Source organism: Miscanthus floridulus, chromosome 19, assembly GCF_019320115.1.
Source record: "Miscanthus floridulus cultivar M001 chromosome 19, ASM1932011v1, whole genome shotgun sequence".
Classification (NCBI taxonomy): Eukaryota; Viridiplantae; Streptophyta; class Magnoliopsida; order Poales; family Poaceae; genus Miscanthus; species Miscanthus floridulus.
Window position 1 is genome coordinate 56,117,209 of NC_089598.1, and position 17,407 is coordinate 56,134,615.

General features: G+C 42.0%; 1 protein-coding gene across 1 annotated transcript; it reads left to right on the forward strand.

Annotated features, from left to right (window-relative positions):
* The first annotated feature begins 12,889 nt into the window (after nucleotides 1–12,889).
* LOC136527712 (phosphatidylinositol 4-kinase gamma 5-like) lies at nucleotides 12,890–16,915 on the forward strand. The gene is given in 3 exon segments (XM_066520519.1): nucleotides 12,890–13,136; nucleotides 14,176–15,228; nucleotides 15,231–16,915. Coding segments are annotated over 2 exon segments (1,962 nt in total). The 5' UTR covers nucleotides 12,890–13,136; nucleotides 14,176–14,453; the 3' UTR covers nucleotides 16,418–16,915.
* The last annotated feature ends 492 nt before the right edge of the window (nucleotides 16,916–17,407 follow it).

A 17,407-nucleotide genomic window follows, 5' to 3' on the forward strand; every position in this document is an offset into this window, starting at 1 on the left:
CACCGTAGTCAGTCTCAGATGCCGACGGTAAGGGCTATGACTATCACTGCCGACAGCTTACTGCTGAGGCCGAAATGCGGCTGCGATGGGGGTTACGACGTTGCTGTGAAACATCTAAGTGTAGTAGTGATTATTCTTGTCGTTTATTATCATGGTTCTTTTTTTATCTCAAACTTGATAATCAATGTGTAAGATATGTGTATATTCATAATTGTTACTTGCTGAGTTTATCTCACCCCTTTATTTTCTTAAGGTGATTAATGATGAATGCTTGCATCAAAGAGATAGGATTAGAAGCACATCTTGCACTCTTGTATCATCACATAATAATGGTAGACTCACACAGTAATAAAGATAATAAATGCTATCTTCTATACTTAGAGTTAACAATCCAATCTATCTTTATACTTATTGTTTGCTTGTTGAGTACCCCGATATAATAGTTATCTACTTAGCTATATGTTTTTCATCCGCTTGTGTTTGTTTTTTTGTATGAGTCGCTGAATTTTCTAGTTTGGCATCTTTGTATTATTACGTGGTAGCATTCCAGGGTTGCGTGGTAACCTGAGGTGTTACAAGCATGCAAACGTGAAACATGTTGTTTATTTAGCCTTTCCGCCCTTTCGTATACAGTGAGCGCATAAGCAGAGATACGGGGCAGATACGATAATGTTCATCTATCCACTGCGCTTTTAATGTTTTTTCTCTTTATTTAGGACTGCACTTTTACTGTGGTGCAGTCACGCAGGCACAGCTGATGCGATCAAGTGTGACAACGTGGTTACGTTGCAAACCAAACCCAAACAGAGGATGCCTTGGCCGTGCACTTTTTCGCTGACGTGGAGTGGATAATTGTGCCAGCGACCAGTGACACCTCAGCCAGCCAGGATAGTTCCTATCTATCAGCGGTTAATTGCCGCCTCAACCGTCACGACAGCTAAGTGCAACCATGCATGCATTGCATCTCTCCTCGTTTGTATAATTGTTGCAAATAGAGAGAAAAATTAAAACGGCTGATGGTCCTATGGTTCTTGTTCCTGAGGCAAATCTGACATACTCCAGCGCTTCTAATAACATGGACCGTCTATTGGTTCAGATCAGACGATAAAAAAATAAAAAAATACTAAGAAAAAATACCAGAAAGTAACCAAAAATACCAAAACACGCGAGACCAGTAACAAAGTATGTAGGACCGGTACCTATAAATTTTTAAATAATTTTTAGTTATTATTAAAAAATAAAGAGTACTCCAGTAATTTAACTCCTCGGTACGTGTACAAATACATATTCCTGTCCCTTTATAGTCTGTAGCCATACGTATACAAGATTACAATATAAGGAGATAAAAAAAAGTTCACAATATACAACTACCGACGTATACAATTTCACTCCAGGTCGGGTCGCCGGCGTGCGTACACAGTATTCTCCTCCTCTAATCTACCCTTCTCTCCCTTAATTTATTTTTACTAATTTTATTTCTTAAATTAACTGTTTGTCAAAATAATAAAAATACAAAGTGCCCAAAAGTACTAGCAGTACTTTCCAACCACCGAAACAAGCCTCATTATAAAAATACAATTATTAGCCAAAACCAGGGGATCGGTCGCCGATCGGAGTCTCTGTCGGAGTGGATCCTCCAGCCCATAGGATTTTCATCAAACACCCACAGAGTTTCAGAAATCTGCTGCAGTCTCCCTCGCAGCATCGTCACCACGTTGGAAACAATGTTCAGAAGTTGAAATCCTGTGGGTGGAGACTGGAGATGGAATGGATATAAAAGAAAACGATACAGACATGATTATTGTTGCTGCTATACATGCATATGATTTTCAACGTATACTAGGATCAGAGGGTCTAAAACATTCGGCTGGGGCGACAACGCTGTGCACGCGAGCCTGGTGACTGTGTCGGCTACGGTGCACCTTCTGGCTGTGTCCGGCCTGACGATCTGTCCCGGTTCACTCGGCCCTTCGGGGCATGTGTCAGGGTTCGGGGGTTTTCTCGACCGGGGTCATACGGTCCCTTCCTATGACATTGCCGTGAGGACGGTTCTTCCCTCACCGGTCGAGTTTTATTATGCAGAAATAATTTGGTTAATATTTTTATTCTCCTTTGCAGATAGTATCTTTGCATAGTTCACATGCTTTGGTGGTTGTGGCATCACAACAACTGGCCCGCAAATGGTCACGGTGTTTTTCTCCCAAACACATGGGTTTAGTCTAGGATTGATAATCATTAGCAGAGTGTCATGTAATTTCTTTATTTGTTTAGTTTGCAGAGGTCAGAAGCGGATTCACAAGTATTATATATTCACTTGATATAAAAATTTTGAATTAATAAAATCCTTCCCTTAATTTTTTTAAAAAGATATTTATATTCTCAAAAGGGAAAGAATAGAAACTTTGTTCACAGTTCCCCGATTGCAAAGAGCTAGCTTGCATTGGACCGCCCAATCGATTACATACAATCTGTAATAATCAAGTCATGTTAATTATAGGATCAATCAAGTCATGTTAATTATAGAATCTGGCTATTCATCGCTCGGATGTTTAGGCTCCCGAGAACACTCGATTTTTTTTATTCACCGTCTTCTTGCTTCTCCTGACGCATCCTCTCCTCAGCGAGACTCTACCGTGCCCACGATAACCTCCTCCCAGCAAGACCCTACTGCGCCTACGGTGACTTCTTCTTCCCCCTCCCCTCAGCTCACCGCCATCATGGCCATGGACGCCCGCGCCCCGACCTGGTCTGGCCACCTCCTACATCGTTGGAATCCTAACCGCCGCCCTCCTGCAGTCCTCACCATCTGGTCGGCCTGCCTCGTCCGAGTCCCTTCTAAGCCCGCCGGAGTTAGAGAAGAAGAGAGAGAGGAAGAGAAGTGAACGGGAAAAAATCGAGTGTTGGATTGCTCAAAAACACTCGTATGTTGTATAGTATTTTTGTAATTATAACTAGTGTACTTTTTTGTGTGCGCGTAGCGTCCCTGGCTCTACATGGAAGGATATATAGGAGTACGTACCAATCACTTGGTAAATTTTCAAAAAAAAATCACTTGGTCATTGGTAGAGAGCAAAGGAAGGATGGCAATGGCACGAAACCGATGGACCGATCGTTGTCAGTCTGAGCTGGAAAATAAAATAAAGCGACGGAGCGAGAGAGCGGCTCATCCGGCCAGCCGAGGTTCTTCCATGCTCCTTCCAACACCGTTGCGCGCGATATAGCCCATGCACTCGCTGTCGAGCATCGATGAATCCCCGGCCGCAACTCGATCGGCCATGTCGTTTTCTCTCGTGCGCTTTTGCATCTTTATTTTCCTCGGCTCCCTATCTATCTAGTCTAGAATAAAGCCGCTGGACTCGACGGCAACACAGCAACGCGGAGAGCCTGCCTAGGACCGTCGCATCGTCGTCTTTTAGCCTACATATCCTGTGTAGCGCTGTCGCTACAAGGTGCAGGCAGTGCATATATATATATATATATATATATATATATATATATATATATATATATATATATATATATATATATATATATATATATATATATATATATAGGTTATTCAGCAGCCGGCTACAAAATAAGTTATTCTGTAGCCACCTCTATTTACCATAATTTTATATACTAATTTACCATAATGTCAATACATATTTACGATAGTTGGGTTACTATAACACATGGGAATATTTACCATAACGTTATAGTAAACCACTTAGTAAGGAGTTACTGTAAATCTCGTAAATTAACATAGTAATTATCGTAACTCAAAGTGGCTACAGAATAAGTTATTCTGCAGCCAGCTATAGGATAGTAGTTCTATATATATATATATATATATATATATATATATATATATATATATATATATATATATATATATATATATATATATATATATATATATGGCCAGCTGGAGAGTATATTTAATAGCCAGCTACAAAATAAGTTATTATATAGCAACCTCTATTTACGATAATTTTATATACTAATTTAAGATAATGTCAATACATATTTATGATAGTTGGGTTACTATAACACATGGGGATATTTACCATAACTTTATAGTAAATCACCTAGTAACGAGTTACTATAATCTCGTAAATTAACATAGTAATTATCGTAACTCAAAGTGCCTACAGAATAATTCTACGGTCAGCTACAGGATAGTAGTTATATATATATATATATATATATATATATATATATATATATATATATATATATATATATATATATATATATATATATATATATATAGACGTACTGTTCTATAGCTGGCCGTAGAATAAGTTATGTAAGTTTGTAGGGATCAGTACCTTTAGTTTGCAATCTATGTACCGCTTGTGTTAGGACATCAGTTGAGAAAGATATTATGGTAAGTGTCTGTTGTTATTATAAGAACATGGTTTATGGATGCAATGATTATATTTGTATACTTTGTGTTCAGTAAGCTATTAAGGGTCGTTTATTGTTTTGTTATCACCACCGTCGTTGGAGGTGCAAACGTCCAACACCGTCCCTATGCGTATTATACGGCAGGGATAAAAGTGTATCACTGTCGAATCGTTTAGTAACCCAACACCGACTAAACGATCATCAAAGGTGGATCGTGGTGCAAGGCGACGGTGACCATGACCTTTGTACTGACGGTTCATACGTTGAAGCGACAGTGATGTTTACCTCTACAAACGTCTCGGTCGTCGAAGCGACAACGAAGCTGCACCGTAGACAGTCGGGTCGAAGTACAAGACGACGGTGCTGGTGATCACTACACTGGCAGTTAATGTGTCCACACGATGGTGATGATAGCATCCACACAGGCGGATCGTTTGCCAATACAGCGGTGTTAGTGCATACCCACAGACGGGTCATGCTCCAATGTGACGGAAGTAAGAACTTTATCACAGACGGATCATAAGCCAATACGGCGGTGTAGTGTACACCGTAGTCACTCTCAGATGCCGACGGTAAGGGCTATGACTATCACTGCCGACAGCTTACTGCTGAGGCCGAAATGCGGCTGCGATGGGGGTTACGACGTTGCTGTGAAACATCTAAGTGTAGTAGTGATTATTCTTGTCGTTTATTATCATGGTTCTTTTTTTTATCTCAAACTTGATAATCAATGTGTAAGATATGTGTATATTCATAATTGTTACTTGCTGAGTTTATCTCACCCCTTTATTTTCTTAAGGTGATTAATGATGAATGCTTGCATCAAAGAGATAGGATTAGAAGCACATCTTGCACTCTTGTATCATCACATAATAATGGTAGACTCACACAGTAATAAAGATAATAAATGCTATCTTCTATACTTAGAGTTAACAATCCAATCTATCTTTATACTTATTGTTTGCTTGTTGGGTACCACGTATATAATAGTTATCTACTTAGCTATATGTTTTTCATCCGCTTGTGTTTGTTTTTTTGTATGAGTCGCTGAATTTTCTAGTTTGGCATCTTTGTATTATTACGTGGTAGCATTCCAGGGTTGCGTGGTAACCTGAGGTGTTACAAGCATGCAAACGTGAAACATGTTGTTTATTTAGCCTTTCCGCCCTTTCGTATACAGTGAGCGCATAAGCAGAGATACGGGGCAGATACGATAATGTTCATCTATCCACTGCGCTTTTACTGTTTTTTCTCTTTATTTAGGGCTGCACTTTTACTGTGGTGCAGTCACGCCTATTCGGTTGGCTGGTTCGTATCGTTGCTGGTTCGTGAAGAAGTACTGCTGGCTGGTTTGTGTGAGAGAAAAATACTGTTCCGGCTGAAAACTTACGATCGTTTACGACAAGCCACAGCCAAACGAACAGAGTACAGCTGATGCCATCAAGTGTGACAACGTGGTTCCGTTGCAAACCAAACCCAAACAGAGGATGCCTTGGCCGTGCACTTTTTCGCTGACGTGGAGTGGATAATTGTGCCAGCGACCAGTGACACCTCAGCCAGCCAGGATAGTTCCTATCTATCAGCGGTTAATTGCCGCCTCAACCGCCACGACAGCTAAGTGCAACCATGCATGCATTGCATCTCTCCTCGTTTGTATAATTGTTTTAAATAGAGAGAAAAATTAAAACGGCTGATGGTCCTATGGTTCTTGTTCCTGAGGCAAATCTGACATACTCCAGCGCTTCTAATAACATGGACCGTCTATTGGTTCAGATCAGACGATAAAAAAATAAAAAAATACTAAGAAAAAATACCAGAAAGTAACCAAAAATACCAAAACACGCGAGACCAGTAACAAAGTATGTAGGACCGGTACCTATAAATTTTTAAATAATTTTTAGTTATTATTAAAAAATAAAGAGTACTCCAGTAATTTAACTCCTCGGTACGTGTACAAATACATATTCCTGTCCCTTTATAGTCTGTAGCCATACGTATACAAGATTACAATATAAGGAGATAAAAAAAAGTTCACAATATACAACTACCGACGTATACAATTTCACTCCAGGTCGGGTCGCCGGCGTGCGTACACAGTATTCTCCTCCTCTAATCTACCCTTCTCTCCCTTAATTTATTTTTACTAATTTTATTTCTTAAATTAACTGTTTGTCAAAATAATAAAAATACAAAGTGCCCAAAAGTACTAGCAGTACTTTCCAACCACCGAAACAAGCCTCATTATAAAAATACAATTATTAGCCAAAACCAGGGGATCGGTCGCCGATCGGAGTCTCTGTCGGAGTGGATCCTCCAGCCCATAGGATTTTCATCAAACACCCACAGAGTTTCAGAAATCTGCTGCAGTCTCCCTCGCAGCATCGTCACCACGTTGGAAACAATGTTCAGAAGTTGTTGAAATCGTGTGGGTGGAGACTGGAGATGGAATGGATATAAAAGAAAACGATACAGACATGATTATTGTTGCTGCTATACATGCATATGATTTTCAACGTATACTAGGATCAGAGGGTCTAAAACATTCGGCTGGGGCGACAACTATTTGTTAGTCGCTTTGATTATGCAGAAACAATTTGGTTAACATCTTATTCTCCTTTGCGGATAGTATCTTTGCATAGTTCACATGCTTTGGTGGTTGTGGCATCACAACAACTGGCGTGCAAATGGTCACCGTGTTTTTCTCCCGAACACATGGGTTTAGTCTAGGATTGATAATCATTAGCAGAGTGTCATGTAATTTCTTTATTTGTTTAGTTTGTAGAGGTCAGAAGCGGATTCACAAGTATTATGTATTCACTTGATGTAATAATTGTGAATTAATAAAATCCTTCCCTTAATTTTTTAAAAAAGACATTTATATTCTCAAAAGGGAAAGAATAGAAACTTTGTTCACAGTTCCCCGATTGCAAAGAGCTAGCTTGCATTGGACCGCCCAATCGATTACATACAATCTGTAATAATCAAGTCATGTTAATTATAGGATCAATCAAGTCATGTTAATTATAGAATCTGGCTATTCATCGCTCGGATGTTTAGGCTCCCGAGAACACTCGATTTTTTTATTCACCGTCTTCTTCCTTCTCCTGACACATCCTCTCCTCAGCGAGACTCTACCGTGCCCACGATAACCTCCTCCCAGCAAGACCCTACCGCGCCTACGGTGACCTCTTCTTCCCCCTCCCCTCAGCTCACCGCCATCATGGCCATGGACGCCCGCGGCCCCACCTGGTCTGACCACCTCCTACATCGTTGGAATCCTAACCGCCGCCCTCCTGCAGTCCTCACCGTCTGGTTGGCCTGCCTCGTCCGAGTCCCTTCTAAGCTCGCTGGAGTTAGAGAAGAAGAGAGAGAGAGGAAGAGAAGTGAAGGGAAAAAAATCGAGCGTTGGATTGCTCAAAAATACTCGTATGTTGTATAGTATTTTTATAATTATAACTAGTGTACTTTTTTTTCTGTGCGCGTAGCGTCGCTAGCTCTACATGGAAGCATATATAGGAGTACGTACCAATCACTTGGTAAATTTAAAAAAAAAAATCACTTGGTCATTGGTAGAGAGCAAAGGATGGCAATGGCACGAAACCGATGGACCGATCGTTGTCAGTCTGAGCTGGAAAATAAAATAAAGCGACGGAGCGAGAGAGGCTCATCCGTCCAGCCGAGGTTCTTCTTCCATGCTCCTTCCAACACCGTTGCGCGCGATATAGCCCGTGCACTCGCCGTCGAGCATCGATGAATCCCCGGCCGCAACTCGATCGGCCATGTCGTTTTCTCTCGTGCGCTTTTGCATCTTTATTTTCCTCGGCTCCCTATCTATCTAGTCTAGAATAAAGCCGCTGGACTCGACGGCAACACAGCAACGCGGAGAGCCTGCCTAGGACCGTCGCATCGTCGTCTTTAGCCTACAAATCCTGTGTAGCGCTGTCGCTACAAGGTGTACAGTGTATATATATATATATATATATATATATATATATATATATATATATATATATATATATATATATATATATATATATGCGTAGTGTTGTGTAGCTGACCGTAGAATAAGCTATATATGCATAGTGTCATGTAGCTGGCCGTAGAATAAGCTATTCTGTGGCCATTTTGAGTTACGATAATTACTATACTAATTTACAAGATTTTGGTAACTCTCTCATTAGTGATTTACTATAATATTATGATAAGTATCATCTTGAATTATAGTAACTCATGTATCGTAAATGTGTATTGTCATTATCGTAAATTGGTACCAACATTATCGTTAAACAAGGTGGCTATAGAATAAGCTATTCTGTGGCTAGCTGCAGAATAGCCTTACCGTATGTGTGTATATTATATTCAATAGTCAGCTACAAAATAAGTTATTCTGTAGTCACCTCTATTTACGATAATTTTATATACTAATTTACGATAATGTCAATACATATTTACGATAGTGGGGTTACTATAATACATGGGGATATTTACCATAACGTTATAGTAAACCACTTAGTAAGGAGTTACTATAATCTTGTAAATTAACATAATAATTATCGTAATTCAAAGTGGCTATAGAATAAGTTATTTTGTAGCCAGCTACAGAACTACTACTGTCATGTAGCTGGCCGCAGAATAAGTTATTTTGTGGTCACTTTGAGTTACAATAATTACTATACTAATTTACGAGATTATGGTAACTCTCTCGTAAGTGATTTACTATAACACTATAACATAACATTATGGTAAGTATCATATTGAATTATAGTAACTCATGTATCGTAAATGTGTATTGTCATTATCGTAAATTGGTACAAACATTATCGTATTACAGAATAGCCTTACCGTGTGTGTGTATATATATAGTGCATTTTATATACTCACGGGAGTAGTTACTCCCATAATCAATAAATCATGTTGCATATGTGTACATACTCATTTATCAGTTTGAGTATGTTAACGTACTAATATTAAGGTACTCTAGATCTTTACTAAATGAAAAAAAAATCAAAAGAGCATATATTTTTAATATATTATATAATACTATGATAGTAGCATATAAAATAAGTATAATCATATACGCTAAGTATACATACATACTTATCATACATAGTACCTTAGATGGTCTAGTATGATGATATACTCCATCTACATACACTTCGTTGGGCTATATATACCCTAAATCTAGAGATATACACATGGGAGTAACTACTCCCTGGAAGTAGGAAATAATATATATATATATATATATATATATATATATATATATATATATATATATATATATATATTACTGTAGAGTGAAGAAGTGAGAACAAAGAAGCTTTGGGAAGGAGTGGTAACTAGGGGTACTTTATTTGTCTAGTATTACTTTGCTTGCGTAAGCCTGTGCGAAAGTGCAGGAAGTATATGATGCCCGTCAGCCAGCTTTTGCTTTCCAATCCAACGTGTGCTGGCTGCCATTTGGCATGCGTGCAGACAAACATCCTGAACACACATATTGCTCATGACCTGATCGAGTGAACTACACACGTCATACGCACACGCTCTAGCACCATACAGTGTATATATAAGCCGGAAAAAGGTAATAAGAAGGACACTACAAACAAAACCGAAGCTAACATGCAGTGATGATTCACCACGGCAAGAAAGGAGTATAATAAAGACGAAACAGACCAACAGAAAAGAAGCTAACTTTGTCACAAACTTGCAACAAAAAATCGCAAGGTACGTATATGTGCGTGTCACACCATTGAGCGTTGCATGCACGCACGTTTGCACTCGCAATTTGCTGCCGTGAACGTACCAAAGGAGAAGCTAGCCCAGACCACATCATGAGCCTTATCTCTTATTATCCCTTGATAAGGAAACCGGCACGGCCTGGGTTGGACACGCTTGACGTGGAGCATCAAATGCGTGCTCAAACGCCGCCGGGACACCGGCCGGCGTATCGTACTCGTACATACGGTTCCCTCACGACTTCCTGTGTGCAGGGCAGCCTGTTCGTTTGGTCGTAAACGAACAGTATTTTTCTCTCACACCAAACTAACCAGCGGTAATAATCCACGATCGTTTCAGCCACAGCCGAACATGCTGCTGGTTTTTGCTTGGGAGCCAACACTAACGTACGCCCCTGGCTACACTACTGCTGCGCATGGATGCTCCGCTAGCCTGTCACGATGATGAGTACACAAAAAAAACCATGCCACACACTACCCATCGATCGATCCAAGCCACAAAAAGGGCAGCATAGAGCAGGGCTGCAGGGGTGTGAACGAAGCTTCTCGCCCTCCCAGTGTCACGAGTATGACATGATGTCCTTTCGTGTTAGGCGAAGAGAAGTAGCCATCGTCCAGCGAAACTGTACGTATCTTTTACAAGTAATGTTTAGATAGACAGATGATCATGACGCGCTGTACTAAAATAAAGACAAATAACTACACTACATATTTACACGTCGTCATTGTGCCTCTTTTTCCCTTGGGTTATGCAAAGCTCCAGCATACAAAAACAACTTCGCTTAAAGCAGAAGAAAAACCAGGTTTAGCTTTTTACTTAAACAAGCTTGGGGCCTAATTTTAGATGGGCCCAAAGTAAATGGTAAATTAGAGCATCTCCTATAGTTAAAAAAAACAATTACTAAATCAGTGAGTCTTCGACGACCATGAGCCTTCGACCACCACCATCCATTCGTGCATCCCGGTCGCTTGATCTAGAAGAAAGGTACGACCAGAAGGAGCTTCGTTTCTGGGCAAACTGAGCTGTTGGAACTGCTTGTATGAGACCCAATCTTCTGACTCCTCAATTTGTTGATGTGCTGGCTGTGAATGTGCATGTCAAATGTGATAAACTTGGTGTGTGTGCCTATGAAATTGTGATGCATCGGTCTTTTCGGCTGAAACCGAGACACCGAACTAAAAATTGAGAGACCAAAATGTTAGTCATTGTTATATTGGGCACAACTTCGGTCTCTGGTTTTGAAAGACCAAAATAATATAAGACCATATAACCGACTTGATAATTCAGTTAAAACCAAACGCCCACACCTACCTGTTGGACCCCTGTCTCCTCGTCCCCCACAAGGCAGTGTCAGCCACTCCCAATTTGGGGTCATGCCCAGGGCGTGCCGCAATATGACAAGGGGACATCACGCCTTTGCTTGAGGAAGAAGATGGACGTGCAGGCCCCTCTATTAGTCACTCCTAATTAAGGAAGCGCTCACCCCTTTGGCGTACGACGGACACCATGGAAGAGGATGAACCTAGGTGAGACACAACGACTTTCTCTGGGCTTTGACGGTCAGCTCCAACTCCTACAGGTGGTGTCAGGGACAATTTAACGTTGTCCAACGACCTGAAGGGATGCGAAACCCTAGCACCCCTTGTTGCCCAAGGGAGCGTCTAGAACCCATGCTCCTTGTATTCCTCTCGTCCTCCGAAATGTAAGGCAGGACAAAGGCTCCCATAGAGGGGACGAATCCCAAAAAACCCCTAGATCAGTAGCGCTCTCCTACCATCTCTCCTTTGGTGTAAGAACTCGCTTGAGTATTTTAACATGAAGAACTCGCTGCTGGACGTAGGGCTTAGACGCCAAAACTAGGATAAACCCTTTGTGTCTCAAGTGCTAAACCAACGAAGTCTCACACATGGACCCTTTGATCGATCCACTAATCACTTACCGTGGTTAAGAATCCACATCACTCTCTGAATTAGCGAAGCAAAACAACACCCAATGAAAACATTTCTAATGTTTACACATTCGACCAATTTTCATGTAACTATAGTAACCAACTTAAGGTTCTCTAAGCAAATATACGGTCCCTCCTTAGATAGTTATTAGATGGTCCAACTTTTTTATTCCCATGACTGGGAAATGCTGAGACCTGAACGAAATTATAGGGAATTTAGATGGTCGCAAGTGCAAAAGAAGAAAACAGAGACGGTCGTTACCTTGACCAATCCCCTCACGCCAAACTCACCTCTCTCTCTAACCATGGATATTTGTTAACCCACCTCTCTTAACCCCTCTCTAAGACTGTCTCTAATAGGTGACTCATATGGACACCCAAACTCAAAATGGGTAGCAGGAGACCCAAAATCAGCCTTCAACAGAGTACCTATACGGGAGATCTATTTTAGGTTCTTTGAGAGGCCACAACCCAATTATGAATATTCTCTCTCCTGGAAACTCATTTGCAGAAAGGATTCTCTTTCGGGTCCTGTTGTTGGAGATGATGTCAAATAGGTATTGAACCCTTTGACTGTAGCGCTACCCAAACGTTGAATAAGTCTTATATTGTAGGTGTTGTTGTTGAAGATCGTCATATTTGCTTCTCTTATAATCTATCTTTTTCGACTGAAATATTATTTTTTTCTCGTAAAAGATCAGCCGTTTGGGCTTACTTTCTCAGCGAAGGGTACGGGCCAGTCTAACCCATTCCTCACCCGGTCACCCCACCCCTACTTGAGGCTCACCACCCCTGTCCCTGCGCACGAACACACAGCACAGACACCAGGAACGATTGAACAAGCGTGGGTGGGAGCTGGGAAGCAGAGGCGGCCAGTGGGGGCGCCGGGAGGTAGGGCCGTGGTGCCAGCAACCGAGAGTTGGTGGCGCGGCGCCCGCCCGTCGGACAGGGACTGGTGGTGCTGCCTTCTCGGAGTGCGGCAGCGGCGGCGCCGGAGCAGTGCCAGATCTGCGACTCCGACGGCGCAATCCACCAATCCCTGGGCTCCGCATTGGATCAGGTACGTGTGGGGACTCCTTCTCCTCGACTTTCCTGGGGTTGTCCGTTTCCGCTGGTGTTCATTTCACCAAATCTGCCGAGTCTATATATTTTTCTTCCCATTTTTGGTTTGTTTTTAATAGCCGGGAGAGCAAAAGGTGGCATATTTAGCAGGAAATAACTATGCTTTATTGCACATAGATGCAGCACTGCTCCATTTCGAGTAGCTTCCAGAACAATTGTTTCCTTTTGTTATGTTGCTTCATTCACTAAGCTCTCAACTTGGATGCCCGATTGCACAGCATGGTGAATCAATGGTAGCTTAGTCTTCTACCTCTTGACGCCATACCATTAGGCGTTTTCTTCTTCATCTGCTTTTAGCAGAAGCGGATTTTTGTCGATCAGAGTTTGTGCCTGTGCAGAGCTACCGCCGTAGTGCAGATTTAGCTCGTTCCTGTAGTAAAAGGACCACCTTTGACAATTGCTTACAGTTTTGACTAACCCTTCTGAGATGAGATGCGATGAGGTGGCTGATCCATTCATCTACCAGCAAGAGCTGAGATGTGGGTTTTCCAGGTTGCTTGTTTTGGTTGCCGTGTGGAAGTTAGTGGCATGCCTGGATCTCATCAGGTGACATAGGTGCTTATACTGCTTTTGGTGGAAGAGTGAAGAGGGGACAGCTCGAATCTGAAATGATACAACTGCAGAAGATGCATCTTTCTTCCATATTATAGCTTCAACATGTACATTTAAAAAACCACCTAATGGTCAACAATTATATGGAAAGTGGTAGTCCACTCCTTGTGTGTGTCAACTTTTCCTTAACAAATGTGGATGCTTACTTTAACCATGTGAAGTGTTGGGATTTATTGATTGCATGACTGCTTGAGTGTATCACGAGGAAGCTTCCTTATCTTCTGTTTCACGGTCCATGTAGAACAGGAATGGTGCTAGAGTGGATTGTATGTCATGGGGAGAATCATTCTTGTCTTGTTAGTTGTTAGTTTCTTCTTTCTGTGGATTATGATGATAACCTCCTCTAATTCTTTCTGTTCTTGCAGGATCTAACAATCAACAAGCAAGCTTGTCCAGTCTCATAAGTAACAGCTACCTGCTGTAGGAGGGTTGCTGCTATCTGCCTGTCTTCACCTTATGGTGCTGTCTAGCTAGTTGTACAAGATGTCTGTCGTCGCCTGATGATCTCTGCTGTGACATCTCTCTCTCTCACTCGTCTGCTGAATTCGGCGGGTGCAGAAGGAAACAAGAGAGGATCAAGAAAGGCCGGATTCTGGCAACTTCCTCTAGTACATTGGCCTCAATTCCTCTTTCAGTTTCCACCATGCCTCGCAACTTGGAGAGCCCGGTGCAGACCCAGATGGCAGTCTCAGCCTTGGACCGAGCTCTTAGCAGCGAGTACCCTACCAAAAGCAGAAGCGAGACCAAGGTTGGCGGATGGAAACGTGTTTTTGTCCAAACTGACACTGGTTGTGTCCTGGCTATTCAATTGGATCGTGGTGACAATGCACACACGGTCAAAAGAAGGCTGCAGGTGGCCTTAAACTTTCCTACTGATGAGAGGTCACTGACATTAGGCGATCGTGTTCTGAAAAATGATCTTAGCACCATTAGAAATGATTCCCCATTGCTTCTCACAAAGACTTTCATGCATCGAAGTTCCTCCACTCCATGCTTGTCTCCTAGAGGCAAGGATCTCCAACAGCAAAAAGACAAGGGTTGTCCAATTGAACTGTTAGTATGCCCGAGCCGCTGTTCTCGAGCAAGGCAGCTCGTGAAGGATGTTGCTAGGGCAATCAGGAAAGGTGTGGATCCAGTACCTATCAAAAGTGGGCTTGGTGGTGCCTACTATTTCAAGAACAGCAAAGGTGAGAATGCGGCAATTGTGAAGCCAAATGATGAGGAGCCTTTTGCACCCAACAACCCAAAAGGTTTTATAGGGAAATCCCTTGGGCAGCCAGGCCTCAAAAGATCAGTTCGAATTGGTGAGACTGGATTCAGAGAGGTTGCTGCCTACCTTCTGGACCATGATAATTCTGCTAATGTCCCTCCGACGCTACTTGTTAAGATTTCTCATCCTGTGTTTCATATGAATGAAGGCGCGCCAACTGTGCTAACAAAAATATTGCTGATGGTAGCACTCAAGCTGTTAGCAAGATTGCATCATTTCAGCAGTTTATTCCTCATGATTTTGATGCCAGTGATCATGGCACCTCAAGCTTTCCTGTTTCTGCTGTCCATAGGATTGGTATTCTTGACATCAGGATCTTCAACACTGATAGACATGCTGGAAATCTTCTGGTAAGGAAGCAAACTGGAGCAGGAAAATTTGGGAATCAGACTGAACTTATTCCTATTGATCATGGTCTCTGCCTTCCAGAGTGTTTGGAGGATCCTTATTTTGAATGGATCCACTGGCCTCAGGCATCAGTCCCATTCTCCGAGGATGAGCTCGAGTACATTGCAAATCTTGATCCAGTGAAAGATGCTGACATGCTGCGGATGGAGTTGCCTATGATCCGTGAAGCATGCCTGAGAGTACTAATACTCTCAACCATATTTCTAAAAGAAGCCACAGCATTTGGTCTGTGCCTTGCAGAGATTGGGGAGATGATGAGCAGAGAATTTACTGGGATGGAAGATCAGCCAAGTGAGCTAGAGTTTGTCTGCATGGAGGCAAGGAGGCTAGCAGCAGAACAAGAAGACAGTACCACAGAACATGACTCTGGTGAGGAGGATTTAACTCAGTTTGAACTTGACAGCGAAGATCATGAAATGCTAAAAGAACCATCAGCCCACCAGTTTGAATTTAAGACAAGAAACTCCAGAAACCAACTGTCCAAATTGGATGAAGCCGATGAAGAAGAGGAGGAAGAAGAGGAAGATGATACTGAGGAGGTAGAAAGCGATGCTGGAAAGTTAGCTTGCCCTAAGCCTGTCAATAAGTGGCTTGCTAACATTTCAAAGCTGTCAACCTCACTGAAGGATGTCAATCTAGCAGACAAAACCCAGCGTCAACTGTCTGCTGGTCCTAAGTTTGTGGATCCTGTGAATACTTCTAAGAGCAACAGCAATGACAGTGGCTCTCAACTTTGTAACTGGGGAAGTGCAAACGATATGCTCCCTACAAGTGTGAGCTTCGTCAAGCTGGCTGACATGAAAACTGAGACGTGGGGCCTGTTCCTCGAGAAGTTCCAGGAGCTCCTGCCTGAGACATTCCGCTCCCACAAGTGCAGTGTCACAGCGCAAAGGGCAAAGCAGAGGCTTGGCACTTCTTGCCAGTTTTGAGTTAGCACAGGAGTAGGGAGGTGAGCACCTGTTCGGCTGTGGCTTTCATGCAGGTGTTGAGTTCTGCAGTTCTCGAATAAAGCCATCCTTCACAGGATTGCAATTTGCAACAGGATTTGAGTGATTGAGTGCCTGAACCTGAGGTCCATGCTGATATGATGACCTTGCTCTGTAAATATTTTTTTTACCTTTTTCTTCCCCTTTTCTAGCTAGGCTGCTAGACATGAGTTGCTTGAAAGAAGTTGGGATGCAATGTCTTCCTGTTTCTGGCCGCCCAACTCTTCCGCTCATGCAGCCTGTTCGTTTTGTCATAAACGATCGTGGATTATTTACTGCCGGCTGGTTTGGTGTGAGAGAAAAATATTGTTCGTTGGCTGAAATCCACGATCGTATATGAGCAAGTGAATAGGCTGATGATATGCATTCAAAAGTTTTATTCAAATAAACATTCAGCAGAAAGTTTCTAATGTTGTAATTAAACATTGTGGCAGATGAACGCTAAAGGTCAACTTACAATCATTTTGTTGTGTTGCGATTGGCATGTTCAGTATAAGTCATGTAATTTATGCTTTGGCTGATAAGCCATGGCTAAAAGTACTGTTGATTGATTTACTGTAGGAGAAAAATATTATTCATTGGCCGAAAAAAATACTGCTTTAAAACCAGGCGAACAGGACGATCCTTACTGTGACTGAGTATTCGTTTTCTTGTTCACATGGCCATGGTTAAAATCCAGTGTCTGCATGCGTCTGTGAAATTAAAGCCATCCTGCAGTTTAATGTGCTCAGTCTATCTTGCAGTCTTTAGGTGTGAAATCAATTCTCATAATACTAGTATGTACTACGACCAGAATAAATGCGACAGAAGTCCAGAAAATTGTTGGGAAACTTACAGCCACCCTGTAGTATATTCCAGCGGTAGCTTATGGACGGTAGGGCTTGTTTAGTCGGACGAAATTTGGGAATTTGGTTACGGTAGTATTTTCGTTTT